The sequence below is a fragment of the Athene cunicularia genome, assembly GCF_003259725.1.
Source record: "Athene cunicularia isolate RWA chromosome 5 unlocalized genomic scaffold, athCun1 chr5_part1, whole genome shotgun sequence".
NCBI classification, from domain to species: domain Eukaryota; kingdom Metazoa; phylum Chordata; class Aves; order Strigiformes; family Strigidae; genus Athene; species Athene cunicularia.
Genome location: NW_020799101.1, coordinates 16141450 through 16159667, shown reverse-complemented (window position 1 = coordinate 16159667; position 18218 = coordinate 16141450). Strand labels below are relative to the sequence as shown.

Genomic DNA, 18218 nt, shown 5'->3' with positions numbered 1-18218 from the left:
GAGAAATCCTCTGGAATATCCCTCTAGGCCTCTTCTAGGGAAAAGCAGCACTACTAAGTGTTTGGCTGCCTCTACAACAAGTATTAAAATGTCATATTGTTTTTCCAGCCTGAAAAACTCTGGTGACTTTACTGGATGACCAACTGTACCAAATGCTGAGCCAGACAGGCAAGAACAGAAACTCTCTGGGGGTTTTCAGGAAGGGTGAACTGCGGCCAAAACTATTCAGGGAATGTGTGAAAACTACCTTAAATTGGTCAGTATTCCACTGGGGAAGTATATCGGAGATGCTACTCAAATGTGGAGTACCAGAGGAATATGTCATTGGAATGAAAAATTGATTTCTGGCCATACTAGAAGCGCACGGTACTGCACCCTTGAAACATTGGTCTCTTCTAAAGAGATGTTGCAACTGGAAAAATCAAGGGTTCGATTTAGCTTAAGATGATTATGCGATTATGTTCCTGCAACGTTATTCATCCAATCTACTTTGTGTTGGGCAAATAAAGCCTTATTCTATTCCTTCTGAAAACAAGCCAAAAGTGAGATCACAGTACAAAGTAGAAGCTAACAGTGTCTGTAAACAAAGAAAATTGTGACAAAAAGAAAAGACTCAGTTCAACACTGATCAGGTCAACAGAAAAACTCGCTGACTTTATGAAAATGGGATCAGAAATGCCGTTTGGGTTTAAAAAGAAACTGGCAGCATTTTGTTTTCTTTAAGCTTCTCCTTATCGTCTCCTGTACTGCTTCTGTTTCTTATGTCATCACTTCCAAAAGAAAATCCTTCATAGGAGGAATTCTGCTGCTTAGAATAAGGAGTAGTCTAATAACATGAGAAAAAAATCTTGACTTTCTCTGTTGTTCTGCATTAGGAAGGAGGTGGGCTGAATGACCCAGAGCGATTTTTTTCAGAAGTGCCTATAGAATTAGAAGTCCATTCTCAAAATTATTTTAGGGACTTGGCCCCTAAATCATTTAGAGAGATTTGGGCTCTTCCTTTGCCTCTTTTGAAAAATGAGTTAAGTTTATATAGCATGTAAATGTTAAAAACCAGTTCCCCTACTCTCCCAGGAGATGGATATTTAGCTTCTAGAGATACAGTAAGCATATCTCAAGAGTCAAAACTCTGTAATATTTTTCCCTTTTAAAATTTGGAGAAAATAAACTTCTTTAAGAGAGTTTTTTAGTAAGCAATTAATCTCAATAATCTTTAGAAAACTTTAATTATAAATATCTGAAAAATGTCTGATTAAACATTTTTTAGCTTAATGCTAGGAAACCGTCATACCTTTCTGAATGTGTCTGGTTCTTCTGAAGATCCAGGGCTCTGTTTGAAAGAAAAAAGAAAAAAGCAGCATGAACTTAAAATCCCAGTGGAGACTGGAGCTTATAAATGAGTACTCACTTCACAGGGGATGTTTCTTTCAAATTCATGGTCACCTGGATAGAGTGAACCAGCAGATTTTTTTTTTTTAAATGTGCTTTTAAACATACTTTAGGCAGAAAGCTGGTATGCTTTCGGGTTCTTGACCTTTTGAATCAGATGAGCAGTTCTTCCAGCAATAGCTTTGACTTTACTGACACCTATTGACTGTATTCATGCTTGCTTACACAAGGTTTTGGTCAACAAAGCATAACTCAGTGGCAAACAGTTCTTAGAAATATCCTCTTTATTAACAGAGGTCATGCTTACCTTCCATGCACTCTACAGTATTCTAAGTAAGCTTGGATTTGAAGACAAGGTTTCCCAAAGGAGAAAGTTTTCAGGTACCTCAAATTTTAGGTGTTTGAGTTCAGATACCTTCCAAAGCACTTGCATACATAAAGTACCAGATGCACACCTGCAGTTTAATCCTCCAATTAAGGTATCTTGGAAGTTGAACCCATAATGTAAGTAGTTAAACTAGAAAAATCTTAATTATGTATGTTTACACTAAGAACATGGGAGTATCTTTAGCATGCCCTGGAATATCTTATATATGGGGACGAATTCTGCCATCCTTTATCTAAAAACTCGGTAACTTCTTTAATCATTTGGTTCTTGCATTAAAATATCTCCTCTTATTCCATTCAAAATCCTTAGCACATAAAGACAATTTCAAAAAGGACTAGGTCTTTCTGTGCACAGTTACTTTCTGAATTAGGTCAGTCAGTGGCTATTCTAATCACCCTGTCTCACAGCAGGAGACACAAATAATGAACAGTAAACATATTCTCACTGCAGGAACTATTAAAAAAATAATACAATGAAGAAAGTTTTGTGGAGAAAGCAAAAAAAACCCTAGAAATCCACGCACCCAGAACTGGGTGTAAATCCAAAATATTCACACACACAAACATGTCAAAGTTCCCAACTGCATGCACTTCTGACAACAGCAAACTGTCATTCTGTTTTGAATCATTTTAAAGAAATATTCTGAGAATTGCTTACAAAAGGAAAAAGATAGCATACAATTTATTTTAATGCAAGAATATTTGTGCTTGTATTTATAACTACATCGAATCATAGAATGGTTTGGGTTGGAAGGGACCTTAAAGACGATCCAGTTCCACCCCCCTGCCATGGGCAGGGACACCTTCCACTAGACCAGGTTGCCCAAAGCCCCGTCCAGCCTGGCCTGGAACACTGCCAGGGAGGGGGCAGCCACAGATTCTCTTGGCAACCTGTTCCATTGTCTCACCACCCTCACAGGAAAGAATTTCTTCTTTATATCTAATCTAAATCTACCCTCTTTCAGTTTAAAACATGGCTATGTTTATTCTGTCTTTGATGGCATTTACATTTCAGAGGTTTTAATTAAGCAGACACACATACACACGTACTGTTGAATTATGACTAGCAATGTGAAGCAGTCTAAAAGAGCAACAGCAGAGATCAACAACTGTGAATTGAGTGCTGTCACCTACCGGTGAACTCATGGATTCTTTCAGTTTAGATTTGTAGAGCATCCATCGGTACCGCAGGTCCTCCAAATCTTCAGAGTTTCCAATCACAGGATGAAGATGAAGAAGGTCCTCAAAGAGATGCTGACCATAAGGCACACGAGATTGCAGCTCCTGCAGGTAAAGACAAAGTCAGCAGCAATTCAAAATTCAGGAAGGCCCCACATTTTAAACCTAGCATTTGAAAGAACAGTGGTATTAAATCAAACTACTAGGTGCTCTGGAATAGCCTATTTGTTATCTCTTTTTTGGTCTAAAATGATATAAAAGGGTCCACTCATCCACAGGACTCCTGTAGCCTTGGATATTTCTGTTTGTTCAGTTTCTTAGAGCATCCATTGTCATTGCATCTGGCTATATTCAACAGAAAGAGAAAGAGTGAGGCCAAATACCAAACAGTGATTTTTATCAGCTTCTCTTAATGAACACCTTTGCCATACCACACTGGAAAAGTCCAGTCCAATAGCTAGATGCCAGGCTGCTCCCTTCCCTTCTATCACTCCAGCTCTGGCAAACCTTGCTTAGTAGAAAGGGTGAAATATTTGTCTTAATTTCCCGAGCTTCATCTACTCTAGAGTCTCCTAAAGCTGAGAGCATAGTGTTTGAGGTTGGGGTTTTTTTCAGTTTGTTTTGTGGGGTTTTTTGTTGGCTGGTTGGGGATGTGTGTTTTTAATTCTGAAAGAATCTGCACTTACTGCAAACTTTGTCTCCATCTTTATCCCCTGAAAACTAACCTCCAGTTTGCTCTGACGTGCCTTAATTTCCTCTGCGGAAGAAGTAGTTGCAGCAACAATTTTGGTCAGTTTGGTGTTTTCTTCTTGTAACCACTCTTCAAAGTTGTGTAGGAGCTTCAAGTGGCTGCTCGTATTTTGCCCTTCTATTCTTTCCTAGGTTACAGAACAACAGGGACAAAAAAGCCCTTACTGTGGTGTCAGTTGTTTCCTCTGAAGCCCTGATTGCAAGATATTAACCTCCAACCTTGTAACCCATAGTATCAGATGAAGCCAGTAAAATTGTTCTTGTGAAGCTAATGTGATGGCAGATACAGAGTCCCCCTCTCACCTGCTTATGGTTGGGCTCTACATCTAAAAGGTGGAAGGCAGGTCCAGACATCCATCTGTTGTCCACAAATGCTCTTCTCTTATCAGCCACTGGTCTATTTAACTGCCACTTTTTGAGAAGACTTGAAAACACAAAACCAAAGAGAGACATCAGTACAGTGAAATATCTAATCATGAGACATACACAATTTGACCAGGGACAACTATAGTGAAATAGCACTATTATTATTATTATTATTATTATTATTATTATTATTATTATTATTATTATTATTATTATCATCTTTACTATACTAATATTACTATTAATAGTACTGTTACTGTTAAAAGTTATTTCCAACATCTTTTTAACAAAGTAAGATCAAGACAGGAGTGTCTCAAAGCAGTACCAGTCCTATAGTTCTAACATTTCCAAGTATTTTGTCTTCTTTTATTCAGGGGCGTGAGTGATCAAAAGAAATCCCACTTGACAATATACCTTCTAGTCTGGTAACAGCAAGAAGTATAATCAATCCTTCCTCAATTTTGTAATTCAAGTTTTATGCCTATTCTGACACTATGTATGAATATACTCACACATGTAGCACAGTATTCAATTTTAATACAGACTAGGAAATATGAGCAGCAGTTTGACACTGCACAGTGAGGGCACATTGTCAGCTAAGTCCACATTGTCAGCTAAGAGAGGATTTCAGCTGTTTATACTCTTGTAGGCTTGCACAAGGCACAAAACACAGTGCAGATATAGCCTTCTTGGAGGTATCTCCAGATCAGACAGCAAAGAGAACAGGAAGGTGAAGCAGAACAGCAGAAGTCACCCAGTCTATGTCCTATTTCCTGATATGGACTGGCAGTAGAAGGGTGACCTAGGTCCTAAGGAGATATACTGTCTATTCTCCATGAGGTAAAGGCAGCTTCACAGGCTGCTCTGGTCCCTGGATTCTCTAAAATGGTTTTCTTAAAAGTAATGATTTCCAGCTTACAAATGACTGAATAAAATCTCATCTTGCTTTTAGCATTGTAACATAGCTCTTGACTTTCAGAGCACAGAGTATAAAGCATCGAGTGTATCTGGTCATATAGCAGCAAAGAGCATCCCCTTGAAGGGACATGAGGAAGATGTACATGAACACTTACCCAGCTGCCATCTCCTTCAGTGACATCCATGACTCCTTCAGCTGATCCAGCTCTGCCTGGACATGGGCAGTCTCCTCTGGGGAAGAATTCTCCATGAGCAGCTGGCCATGAGCTTCCACAAGGTACAGCTGGATCTCCTTATCTGGAAACTCAGCTAGCCATCTCTGAAACGTACAGCCCTTACAGTTACTTCTAGGTATCCTGGGTAAAGCAGAGGCTATGTCAGACTGAAGGCCATATTCAGTCCAGGACTATGCTGATTCTGTTGGCACTAGCTAGAAAATACCTAGCGGGGGAAAAAAAATATGCTGTGGATACCTGCAAAGAGATAGCAAAACTTAAAGGGTGCAAGCTGTCAATGCATCCCTCCTGCAGCCTTCCTGCGAGATATCTTGGTTTCCCGTATGAAGGCAAAAGCTGACAGCTGAAGTAACCTGCCAGAGTGAATATAGCATGCAAAATATTGCTACACAGGGAAAAGCTAGCAGCTGTGGAACAGCCCAGTTCAACATGGAATAGGGTTAGCTAACAAGGTAATAATGTTCAGTGTATCAATGAGGACATATACAGGCAAAGGTAGGTATTGTCCACAGAGATCACCCCAGCAGGAAGAACTCTTTCAAACCACCTATCCTTTGATAATAATTTATGCATCTCAACAGTCCTTAGCCATTTCTCAGTGTTCTTGTCTTTTACCTAGCTCCACATCCCACAGCACAGGGCAAAGCAAGGAGGGAGCAGCAACCAACTTATCACAGTAGGAACAAATCGTCAGTACTCTCCCCAATCAGGAAACCCTCGCTAGAAAATCCCTGCCCTTAATGCCTGAATGCTGCAAAGGGAGTAATCAATATCTTAGACTAAGATGATTTTCTCACCTCAAGATCTGCCACCCTGCCCTCGGTGTTCTGCTCTCCATCAGCACCCTGGTAGGAGTTAATCTTCTCTGTGGTTACTGTGATCCACTGCTGGAGGTCAGAGAGTTTGTCATTATATGTCCAATGCTTCTGAACGTGCTCTTCACTCTGCTGTATCATCATCTACAAATGATAAAAATATGTTAGCAACTAAACATAGACAAAGAGCAGTTTTATTACTGGATCTAACACTGTGACTACTGGCACAGAATCTCATGGGTAAAAAGGAAAAAAAACAACTGTTAATGAGACACAAAAATCTTTATTCTTTAGAATCAGCAGCATAGAAAACACGTACAAGCTCCTGCAGGCCTGAATTCAACCACATGGGGGGGCATTAAGCACTAGAATAGCTTCCTTCCTTTTCAGGTGAAACAGAATAAATAATATGGTGGGGTTTTTTACACCCCAGTCAATATTAAATACATCTTATACTCCCTGAATCAGAAATGACTGTACAGACCTTTTTGACAAGAGTCCAGTTCAGCAATAAATGGAATTATTGAGATTGAAACTAGAATTTCACAGTGCATATTAGGGTAACACTTAATCATACATATTTTTATGGTGACCTGCATAACTAAGGTAATTTTATAAGCTCTTCTTCTGAAACCGCTTTGGAAGGTCCTTTTATAGTTATGTTTACAAGCTACAAAATGCCTCAGGTCAAAATAAGTAATTATGCAATTGCAACCCTTTTCTGTCATTAACTTTTATGTCACAAAGCTATCAAAACCCAAGTAATTTGATACAAAAACACTACCCAGGAATTTGTGAAGAAGTCCAAGCACCTCCATGATAATATGAGGTCTTTTGGTCAAAAATCTTAGGCCCACTCCAGAAATAATTTATATAGATATAAAATCTGCATGGATGGGTATCCTATCCCAAAGGGAAATCACATTACAGATAATCAGAGAATCCTGGATGAGTTATCAAACTCATAAGAATTCATGCCTTCTTCCCCTGAAAGTATCTGTCACTCAAAGTATATAATATTGTGCGCTCAAAGATTTTTTTTAAATATTTTTAAATAGTGGGAACTGACAGCTCCTCAGGCAACTAAAAACTCTTCTTTATGTTACCTCCAATGATCTCTTCAGGGCCTGAGAGTCAGATGAAAGTTGATTCATTTCATGCCTTTGTGTGGTATTTGACTGAACAAGCTTCTCTACCTCTTCCATTTGAATCATAAGCTCTGACAAGTCATCTTGCATAATCTGCAGAGGAAAAGACAGATTCCATATGGGTAATGTGCTAGATATGGCAAGGACTTCCACAAAACATACACTAAAAGTAGTTAGTTTGACAGTGTGAGGGGAAAAAAAAAAAAAGGAACAAAACAATCACTGTCATTAAGAAAATTTTTTTTTGATGTCTAGAAGTAAATGTTTCTGAAATAAATGGTTGGACGTTCTTACGTGTTACCAGTTGATAACAAAGAAGACAAATTGCTGAGAAGCTGACAGAGGAGACTAACATAATTAGAGAGGTGCTGCAAAGCACTACAGCGATAACACCCCTGTGGTCACCAAGGGAAGTGGCACCATACACCTGAATCACCATAGCTCATCATGGCAAAAAGGAAGAGTCACACCCCCTCTCTTACCCTCCTGCCCTTCTCTCCTCTCTCCTGTCCCACTGCATGCCTTGACAAGGCTCTACTGCATGTTGGACCCTTTGCTGAACCAGCTCAAAACATTCCCTAGTAGAAAATTATCATCTTTCTATGTTGATTATTTTTTCTTATCTTGGCCTGCTGAATTAACCTGGAGGTTAAATCCAGCATGTGTCAAAGCTGTGACATGGGAAAGAGCAGGAAGGGGGGGGGGAATGCAGAAGGAGGTGGGACAATAGGAACTCCTTGCTTTTCAAGGGAGTTAGATTGGTTCAGGTTATCTTGTGCAGTTTCACTCCTAGTGGGAAGTATCAGGATACATTTTCTTTAGCAATAAAACTAGCCCAAGAATGTGTGGCACCGACAGCTTCCAGCTGCTTGTTCTTCCCTCAAGACCAGTTTGACAGTTCTTCAGCTGCATTGCTTCAATTTCATCTACTCCATGCTATAACTCAATCAAATTAAATTATCTAACACAATCAAGGGGTCAAAGTACTGAGTACCTAATGCTAAAAAAAAATGAACGAACAGGATCACAATTAATTGAGGCTATCATGGTCAAACTAATATTACTGTAAGGTACCTGGAGTCTCTGGAGTTGTGTCTTTTTACCCAAGAGGTCAGGTCGTGGTTCCTTCTCTAGATCTAATTTGGCTTTGATGGCAGATAATTTCTTCTGCAAAGGTGCAAAACCAGCATCAAAGTCCTTATGTTGCGATATCAAATTCTAGATGGAGAAAGAAGAAAAAAGATCCAGCATTCCATATATATCCCTTGGCATTATCTTTTCTCAATGTCCAGTTCACAGTCAGAACAAACACCAAGCTAAATTATGCAACAAACCACAAATTTATTTTCATATTTGATCAACCCAGAAAAAGGGATTGGGCATAGCTCGTTAGTATTAAATTTATATCTATAAAGCTGGCTTAGTAAAAGATTGATCATTGTCAGATATATGGGCTTTGAAGCTCACCTGGACTTTGCTCTTGCTTTGCAGCAGAGTTCGGTGTAGAATTTCTCTCTCCTTTGAAGCTTGAGCTACTTCCTGAAGGAAAGACTTCGCTCTTTCCTCACCAAGGACATTGTTTAGCAAATCTTTCTTCAGCTGTAATGTTACCAACTTCTCTTTGAACTGGGAGCTTTCAGTTAGAGCAGCCTAAAGGAGAAAAATTCTTCCAGTGAAATCAATTAAAAAAAATAATCATATAACCATAATATTTTCACACAAATCACACAACCAAAGCAGTATGACAAAGTCAGATCAAAACAGCATGCTGGGCTGACAAAGGGGTAACAGAAGGTACCTGGACAGCGCCCAGTTAAAGGAAAAGTCTTCCTGATAATGTTAGAAGCACCAGGGCTGCATCCATTTTGTGAACAGAAATAGAGGAAAGCTGTACTATGGAAAGAGTTGTCTGTGCAGAGGAGAGGCCTAAACAACCAACAGAAAGGACAGCTTGAATGCTCATCCCAAGGATAAACTCCATCCTTGCTCACAGACACATTTATTCTGGAGACTACAGGAATGACAAAGTAACAAACACACCTTGCTGGGCACGTGCAGAAACCACGCATTAAAATCCCACAACTATATTACTACACACTTCTTAATGAAGTCTACAGACTTCCTGATCAGGGAGATATGGGCTAATGCTAAACAATATTACCATCATTGCTAAAGGTATCTAGCACTTCAGTCTATTCAGTTTATAACTCCAGTGAACCAAATGGAAGGCAGAAAGTAAGGCATTCTGCTGCAGCTACAGCTAAGTATTAACCTCCACACTGTGGGGTTTCCTGCCATACTGGAAAGGCCCTTCCAGCTGCTGCTGTGTGGCAGCTGTATGCAGGCAGCTGCTGGTATCACTTAGGCAAACACAAACCAAGTATCAGTGTCTGAACATAGTAACAGGTTTGCTACCTCAATGTGAGCCAGCTCTGGCTCTGGAGTCTCCAGGAGCATCTGGACTGATGGCTTCCACTGTTCGAAATCTTGCAGGGGATTTTGGAAGAGTCTTCTCAGTTGGGTTTCTGTATCAGTGCTCATTTTAGATGTCTTGCCTCTAACACTGCAAGGGTAAAGTGACAGCCGAGAGAAGGATTACGAAGAAATTCAAGTCCAAACATCCTATTCAAGGCATGAATTAATACAATATTTGTGTGTAAACTCTATCCAACACAAAAGCCTCAGTCTTTTTTACTGTCTGAGCTTGGTGTTGCATGCTGACAGCTGCTCTGTCAGTCAGACATCTGACAAAACTTTATTTAGATGCTGTAAAACACATTTGTCTCTTGTGCAACTGTGTATCAGGAATTACTGTGCCTTCCTAGAAGCCAGCAGTCTCTCTTTGTATGTGATCTTGGCTGCTATCACCAGCATGATTTAACAAATCGTATTATTGGAGCAGTCTCACTGACTGATGGGAGGAACAAGCCAAGAGTGTCTAGAATTTAACTGCAGTTGCCTATATTGTTTTACAAATTACTGAGTCTTTGTTCCTTTAAAAAATTGAGAAATCTTTGATCACAAAAATTACATTAAGAAATCTTTGATCACCCTATGTTACCTACAAAAGGAGAAAAACTTATTTTTTCAGATACACATTTTAAAATTTTGTAGAACCACTTTTATTTATATTAATATATAGAAGTGATTCTGATAAAAGCTTTGTATTTTTAGATACATGTATACACATGCATGCACAGCTATATACGCATGTGAGTGTATACACTGGAAAAAAAATAAAATCAGCACACATTCATTAAATCTCCAGGCTTCTCTTACAAAGGCTTATCCAAAATACAGCTGAATAACAAGGCCTAGCAGACACACCCCATGCAGCTGCCTCCTGTTTTTCTCAGTTTTCCTGACCTCCCAGTTTGCAGAATCCTATTTGATATGGCAGAATGCAGCCCAAAATGCATGTTCATATGGGAACAGTATCCTGCAAATTCACAATACAGGCAGGCAAGAGCAATGCCAACCAAGATTAATACTGCCTTTCTATAAAAACAGAAACAATAATCTTACCTGTGTCACTGGGACCTTACAGAGCTAGGCAAAGGCAAGCTTGCAGGGGCCAAAAGCTCCGCAAATAGAGAGTTCTGATATTACACGTCCTTTGCCATTTGCTCTGCTGCCCCTGCCAGGCTCAGCGTGAGGCTGCCAGACTTCGCAAAGCAGCTTTGGAGAGAAGATGGCAAAGGGCAGCTGCCATTTTCTACTCAGAGGCAAGTCCCCTGCCTTCTCTGCTTCTCTTTCGACATTGTTTACTTGTTATTTTTTAAACTGAAATCCTTTCCCTTAGTGACCTATATCCCTTCCAGCAGCACACCATACTGTGCACTGGATAGAGGAAAATAAGCTTGGATATAGTAAATAAACTGACCTTTCTTTTTCCTTAAAAAAAAAGATCCTTTCTTCTAGTTTGCAAAATTTGCTGCAGCTTCTTTACTTCCTGATTCCAGGCAGCCTGGAAACGGAAACACTGAAGTCTGGGGAGAGGCTCAACTTTCAGAGTTTCCAACCCAAGGCAAGTTGAAAACAGGAATTATGCATATACGCCGCCAGGAGAAGGGGAATAAACTCTGCCAAATAATTGCTAAGGCTGATGAGTCACCACAACAAACTCAACAAGGGAGGGCCGTAATTCTTCTGAACCGTTTACTACTACAGCTCCTGTCCTGATTTTCTAGTTGCTGTCATGAAAGGCAGGCAAAATACGTAAGTTATTATTATAAAATGTTAAGAAGATCAAATTAGCTGCCAATAATCTCATTTTCTTCAAACCACACACAACACTAATGATGCAAGATCATTGCTTGAAAATGGCCAGCAGCCTACAGCTCCTAGCAAATGTCTAAAATTACAGGTTTACAGGCATACCACTTTTTTTTTTTAAGGCCCTGTTAATCCCTTCAATGTCTGAAAGTAGATTCCCCACCCCACGCCCGGCATAATCAGACTTCCCACTACCTTTGATACTGTTGTATTGCAGAGACAACACTCTCAGCGTGTGGCTGCACATCTTGAGAAAACCGTAGCAGTTCCTTAAGCTGAGCCTTCAGCCTCTCAACCTTGGACTCTTCTGCAGCCAGAGATGCTCTCATTGCCTTAATCATAAAAGTAAGGAACAGATCACACCTTAGGTTGTGTCTGGCACATGAAATGAAGAAGTAAGGCTGTCTCTCAGGGTATTCACAAGTCCCCTTTCTGCTGCCTTTTTTCCTGCTTGTAAGGGATATGGACTTTGCTAAGGCAGAAAACATTCTCAGAAACAGTTTTGTTCCTGCAGGCTCTCTCCTCTCTTCACACTGCTTAGCCACTGCATCTGATCTGCAGGGTTCTCTGAACAAAGTGAATCACAAACAGGCCCAGTTTCAGTTCACTGACTGCAGTATATAACATGAGATGCATTTTTGGAGCAGTCTTAACTGTGTCTGCATGAACAGATCTTTCTCAAAGACTCATATAAGCAGAATGTTAATTCTAGGGTGACGTGGGCAAACAAAAACAAGAGAAAAAACATGAAAATGTAGCTGGATTGAACCAGTCTGTATTTTGTGGATCCTTTTTGCATATACTTTTCCCAGCTAGCTGCTGAGTCCTAGACATACAAATAGCAATGAAAGGCATTTTAAGAAGAAATAATAAATGCAAAACCAGCCCTCAAGAGGAAGTGAGTGGTAAAGATTCTTATCTCCCTTATGTGTGACAAACTTTTTGCACTCATTTTTGCAACAGATTGATTTTGGTGTAAATACTAGATTGCTACAGACTTGAGACTTCTTAGGAATGAAAATGTCTCTGCTGGTAAAGTACTACAGGTACCCACATTACACAGATGAAGGCTATAATATAGAAATGGCCTTACCAGATACCCCAGAAATATGTATATTTGTGTGTGCATGTGTATGTATGTATGTATGTATGTATTTATATATACAGTGAGGCATTATTTTTCTGCTTCTTTTTAAGCAGAGCAAACTGGTGTTTGCTCTGTATCGTGCTCTTTTTGCATATGGTCTTTCTGAACTCAAGACACAAACTCCAACACATCCTCCAACCCTACTCCCTCTGTGCAAAGTGAGATAAAGGTTAGAACAGTTGATTCCATTGTTGCTATTCACACCTTCCTCAGTCTGCTTCATACACACTCATAGTTGTTCCTTGTCACCTTTAACCAATGGGACAGGCACCTGTTGGATATGACTATGGGTGTTCAATCTATGACTGCACTTGATCCTGCTGGTTTTAGGCATACAAAGGGTAACAACTTACATTGCATTTTCTCCACAGAGTTACAAAGTCATCTTCAGTCTTTTCACCTTCACCAGGGTCCAGGTCACTTTCTAGTCTCTGCAGATCTTTTTTCAACTCCTGTATGCCTGCTTCTAATTGTCTGGCCTGAGACTCATAGGCACTTTCTGACTGTTGGATCTTGAGCAATCTCTCCTCCTCCTCCTTACTCAGCAGTTTCAACTTCTCCAAGGCTTTTCTTAGCTTTTCGAGTTCATCCTTCATTCTCTCAGCTCCAAGTGGGGAGGTATTCTGAATCACCTCTGCACTCTGATTTTCAAGGTGCTTCCATTTCTTTCCACCACTCCTAATGTTTTTGGCAATTTCCTGCAGAAAGGAGTTAAACAAAGATGGGCAGAAGGAATGGGAAGTTGGGGAAAAAGCTGAAAGCATTAGGAAAAAGAACACCTCTCCTGGTTATACATATTTTGTTCTTCACTTCTTATTTGAAAGTATGTCTTTTTTCAAATTATCAGAAGCCAGGGCTGGTAATTTAACTGCCTTCTGAGTAATACTAACTGCTATGATTCTGAAAATATTGGCTTGATTTTCATAAATGCTTGTCACCTGTGGTCTCTGCCAAAGAAAACAGAAGCTGCAAGCACTAAGAAATACTAATGGTCAGATCTCTGAGAGACTTAAAGCTAAACAGTTTACGCAGTGGCACCAAAATACTGGGTACTGTTCTCAAAAAATGGTATTTTTATCAGCAGCTCTAAACTCTCAAACTCTGTGAGCTTTCAGGCTCTAGCTGGATCATGTTTCATTTAAACAAGTTTAAAGGGCAAGATTCTCAAAGAATCACATAACCCTAGGGGATCAGGCTTTAAGAAAAACAAAACAGACCAGCCTGTGACTCATGCCACAGTTGGGAGAACCATATGTACTAACAGCTTTAGGACCTGATACAACTCTTCTCCCCTAGCCCGTGTTACAATCACCACCTTACTTTGCCTAATTCTTTTCTCAAGTACACCCTTGTGTGGTTTGAGAATCATATACAGGCATGAAGAACACACAACCCTAACTCCTTATTAGAACTGTATTGTTTGAGGACCTTCAATGCCTTTAACTTGTCCTCTGTGGAAGACTTGGTTGCTTCTCCAATGCAGCAGTTTAATCTTTCTGTCACACCATTCAGCCACGATTGAAACTGGTTGACGTTAGCGTTGTACTGCTCGTGTTCCTTGGTTATCTTTTCAAGCAGTTCCACTCTGCTCTGTAACAAGAGACATCAGAAGCAGTTGAGGACAGTGCTTATCTGGCTCTTTTTCCTTTACACTGTAACCCAGAATTTATAAACAAGAGTCCCGGTTCACGAGCCCCAATAGCACTTGGCCTCCACAGGAATTCACAGTTCACCTCAAGAAACAGAACACAAACGTACATAAAGGCTTGTGCCCATCTGGGCCATGATGCAGGTCTCTGAGGAAAAAAACTGCAAGGTCCTCTCAGGTGAATTTCTAGCCTCTCATTTCCAAAACTTCCTATTCTCTCATTAGAAAGAGACAGAAGTCTGTTTCTGCTTTTTACTGTGGGACACAAGCAGTTATGTTCCCTATGCTGGTTAAAACAAAGATAAGCACACAGCAGATTGACTTTGCCTATCTGAAAATGAAAATAAGAGGGACTGTGCCATGGGCATGCAAATTGTTTGAGAGCGTTCATTATTTAAGCAGGCTGTACAGAAAGGGACCATCACCTTCAATTGTGTAGCCCGGGAACTTTCACTTATTTAACTATCAGATCACAAACTGTCCTGTGGTGCTATCACAGACCCTGGAATCAAATTTAAGCTTATGGGGAGCAGGCTTCATTTTCTGAGTTACTGTGTGTGCACCCTGTAACCAACAATCCCTGAACAGAGGCCTGCACATCATGAGTTGCTCTCCACTGATCCAGTCTGACACTCCTCACAAGGCAGAATCACATTTGCTCAGACTACCTTTTTTTGTCAGCTGAAGTTTAGGCTTTGCTGAAGGAAATTTTACACAAATCACGAGGAATCCTGCTCTGTTGCTTCACTAGTATAATATCACAATATCATAATATCCAACCTAAGTATTATTTCCTAAAAATCAGACTGATTTTTTCTTGTCCTTCACCAGCTGGAATGGAGAGCAATTGAGATACACTGGTTATGTTAGAAAAAGTTTGTTCCCTCTGCAATCCATTTAGTGCTTGCAGCACCCTTGAAAGACTTTGCTGTCATAGACATCAGGCTGAGTTTCATTTTGCGTAACATGGGACACATCCTGAGCAGAGCTTCATCCCAGCTGCCCTCCACAGAGAGCAGGGTGATGGCTGCAATGCTGAGCAGAGTTTCAAAGACCCCTTTGCATTTCCCTTGTCTCTGAGAGGCTCTGGGCATGTCCCCACACACATCCACCTGCCTGAGGTGGCAGTGGGTGATCATGGTCCCGTCAGCCTTTCCCCAGCCAGACCAGCAGAAGGGTGCCATAAGCATCAGTCACCATGGGATCTCCCATGGTGGTCCCTCTGGGACTCTACCGTTCACCTTTGTGATAGGTTATGCCCAAGATGCAGTATAAAGCCACCACTCTTCAGCTGGCACCACATCAGTCTGTTTTCCACACTGCCACTGCAATCTCTGCTGACTTGTGCAAATCAAGAGTGACTCCCCTGAAGTTAGTTGTCTTCCTTTGGGACAAAAGAGTGACAGCTAAGGGCCAGCTACTTCCCATGGAGGAAGAAATGCTATCCACTTATTAGGGCAGGACCTTTAATAGCACCACCTATGCAAACATGGGTTTGGATGAGACGAAAAAGCAGAATTATGACTGCAGACTTCTGTGGCCAAGATGTATCCAGCAGAACACCGCACTTGTTTGCTAAACCTATTTGTCTTGATTCTCAAATCTGAAAAGGTGCGTACAGGATAAATGATTCTCACCTTCACCTGAAGTTAGGGACTTGAAGAATGCAATTTTAAGAGTAGTGTAAATGGGCCAAACATCAAAGTGAAATAAGTCAGCCCAAGCTGATTCATTCCAGGGAATTAGGATAATTTTTTGTGCTGACAGAAGCTCCAAAGGCAGCAAGTCAGAGTAATAAAGCAGAGCTATTACTAAACTCAGAAGTCTTAACACTAATACATAGAGGGTTAAAAACGAAGTCAAAATGACCCACCCCTGGACAGGCTATTCAGTCAAAACAAAGGAGTGCACAGTTTGGATACTCCTGCTGGTCCATGAGGTCAAGAAGGAGATGCCATGGATCTGGATAGACTGTGCTAGCTGCCAAAGAAAAGACACAAAGAGCTGGCTGAGCCCCCCCTGCCCCAGGAGGTTAGGCAGGGAAACTTTCTAATGATGGAAAATATGGTATCACTTTCTTCTAATAGGTTAGCTGTTCAGGGAGCAGGACCCTGTAAACTCCATCTCCAGATGCACTTGGATAACATGAGAAGACATTAAGCAAGGACATAGCCCTGGAAAGAGTGAGAGCACTGACAGGAAAAGAATGGGTTTGCTATGGACTGCAGTGGAAGAGATGTGTCTGGGCAAGATATGCCCAGCCCTGAGTACTCGAGGAGGGTGGACAGAGGCATAGGAAACTAATGCCTCTCCCCTCAGCAGCCCTTACAGACAGCAAAGGCAAACAAGCCTCCTCTGGAAGGCAATCTACAGCACATAAAGGAAGTTCCTGCTTTAAATCCCTCTGTGGCATCTCAGGTAGAGTACAGAAAGCTCCTGTTTCCCTTGCTGGTGCTTTTAGTCTTAGCTCCAGGGTATATGAGGGTTGGCATAATAAACATCTAGGTTTCAGTAAACAGAGACAACATGGACTGAAATGCATTTGATGTGCTCAGACATATTTGATATATTTGTCTAAATATCAAGACATATTTGATATACTTGTCTAAATATCAACATACCGTATATTGTAACTTTTCTTACCATCTTCAGTTACCACTTATGATAAAACCCACAGCCATCTACCTCTGCATATTGCTATTTTACTAGACAAGGGAAAGCATGTAGGAAATGGCTGCCAGATCTATAAATATTCCTGTCAATGTAATAAAAGAAAATTATGAGCTTTTAAAATTTGAAAGTTATATGGATACATGTTAGCACGAAGAATGAAAAAAACCTCCATTTGCTCATACCAGAGAAGCAATGCAAGCAAACCATTTAAGAAACACTGTCCAAGAGCCTGACTTTCTGATAGAGCTGGACAACTGCACGGGACCTAAAAATGCTCTTCAAACACAAGTGTAATCTACAAACACCAGTGAGCCTTCTTTGGGAGGCAGCTCAGGCATTCAGCTGGCATTTGCACATTTAGCCTGGCCTCTCATCATGTGAGGGGCCGGAGCAATCCCTTACAACTCCTGCGTCTCTTTCATGCATTCTTCCTGCCTGCTGGAAGAGGTGCCAGGGTTTCTCTAACTAGTGTTATAGTTTTCAACATGATTTCCAAGGTGCCTGTAACCTTGGCATTAGCTAATGAACTCTGCATTTACTTCAGTTGCAAAATCCAAGGCTTCCCAACTCCCTTCTTTGTTCCATGCCTCCCGACAGAGGGATTTCTTAGCTGGAATCTCACTTCATCCTTCTATGAAATGCGGTGCTTGTAACCAATGCCAAAGAAAAGCTTTTTCTAGCATCTCAGTTGGCTAGAGACATAAAGACATATTTTGTCTAACTACTATGAGTCACTTCCTGATCTCATTTACACCAGCATGTATCCAAGTCAGTTAGAGAAATTACACTATGTAAAACCAGTCTCAGAGAGGTCACATTCTGCCTTTGAGTATTCAAACAACTTGTTTGAAAGAACTGCCGTATTAAAATAATTACTGTCTCCTGCTTCAAAACCAAAGACAAATCTTAGTTAGAAGAGAGTGAATGAGAATTTTAAATGGCAATCTAGATAAACAACAGCTGAATTCCCAGGGACCTTCTTATTCATAAATCCAGTTGCCTTGTAATGAAGAGATTGACCTTTAAAAATAAATAATCAACACTGAGACTCAAGTCTGTTAGTGGATCTACAGCCTCTCTGTGGCAGCTGCAGTTAGAGAATTTCCAAATATGCTCTGGTTTTTGGAGACATATATTACCACTAGTTTTATCTTTATGGCTAAAAAAATATGTGAATTTCATGCTCATGAAAGGTGCCAGCCTGGGGTTTTTTTCATTGTTTTGGGGTTCTGGATTTAGAGCAAGCAGAGCAATGGCATGAGCATCCCAATGTTGTTCTTCCAGTGT

The 18218-nt window shown here is 40.6% G+C and overlaps 1 protein-coding gene across 6 annotated transcripts in view; it reads right to left on the bottom strand.

Annotated features, from left to right (window-relative positions):
* The window catches only part of SYNE3 (spectrin repeat containing nuclear envelope family member 3), a 70069-nt gene that overhangs the window by 22293 nt on the left and 29558 nt on the right, over positions 1 to 18218 (bottom strand). For 5 of the 6 annotated variants that reach the window (XM_026849029.1, XM_026849026.1, XM_026849024.1 and 2 more), the window contains exons 5-17: positions 14039 to 14200; positions 12964 to 13308; positions 11659 to 11795; positions 9604 to 9751; positions 8656 to 8838; positions 8263 to 8406; positions 7147 to 7281; positions 6023 to 6184; positions 5145 to 5308; positions 4009 to 4129; positions 3681 to 3833; positions 2911 to 3060; positions 1292 to 1330 (exon numbers count right to left, since the gene is read on the bottom strand). In XM_026849029.1, the coding sequence (XP_026704830.1) occupies positions 1292 to 1330; positions 2911 to 3060; positions 3681 to 3833; positions 4009 to 4129; positions 5145 to 5308; positions 6023 to 6184; positions 7147 to 7281; positions 8263 to 8406; positions 8656 to 8838; positions 9604 to 9751; positions 11659 to 11795; positions 12964 to 13308; positions 14039 to 14200 (2043 nt within the window). The remainder of the gene's footprint in view (positions 1 to 1291; positions 1331 to 2910; positions 3061 to 3680; positions 3834 to 4008; positions 4130 to 5144; positions 5309 to 6022; positions 6185 to 7146; positions 7282 to 8262; positions 8407 to 8655; positions 8839 to 9603; positions 9752 to 11658; positions 11796 to 12963; positions 13309 to 14038; positions 14201 to 18218) is intronic. The other variant, XM_026849025.1, reaches the window with a different exon arrangement.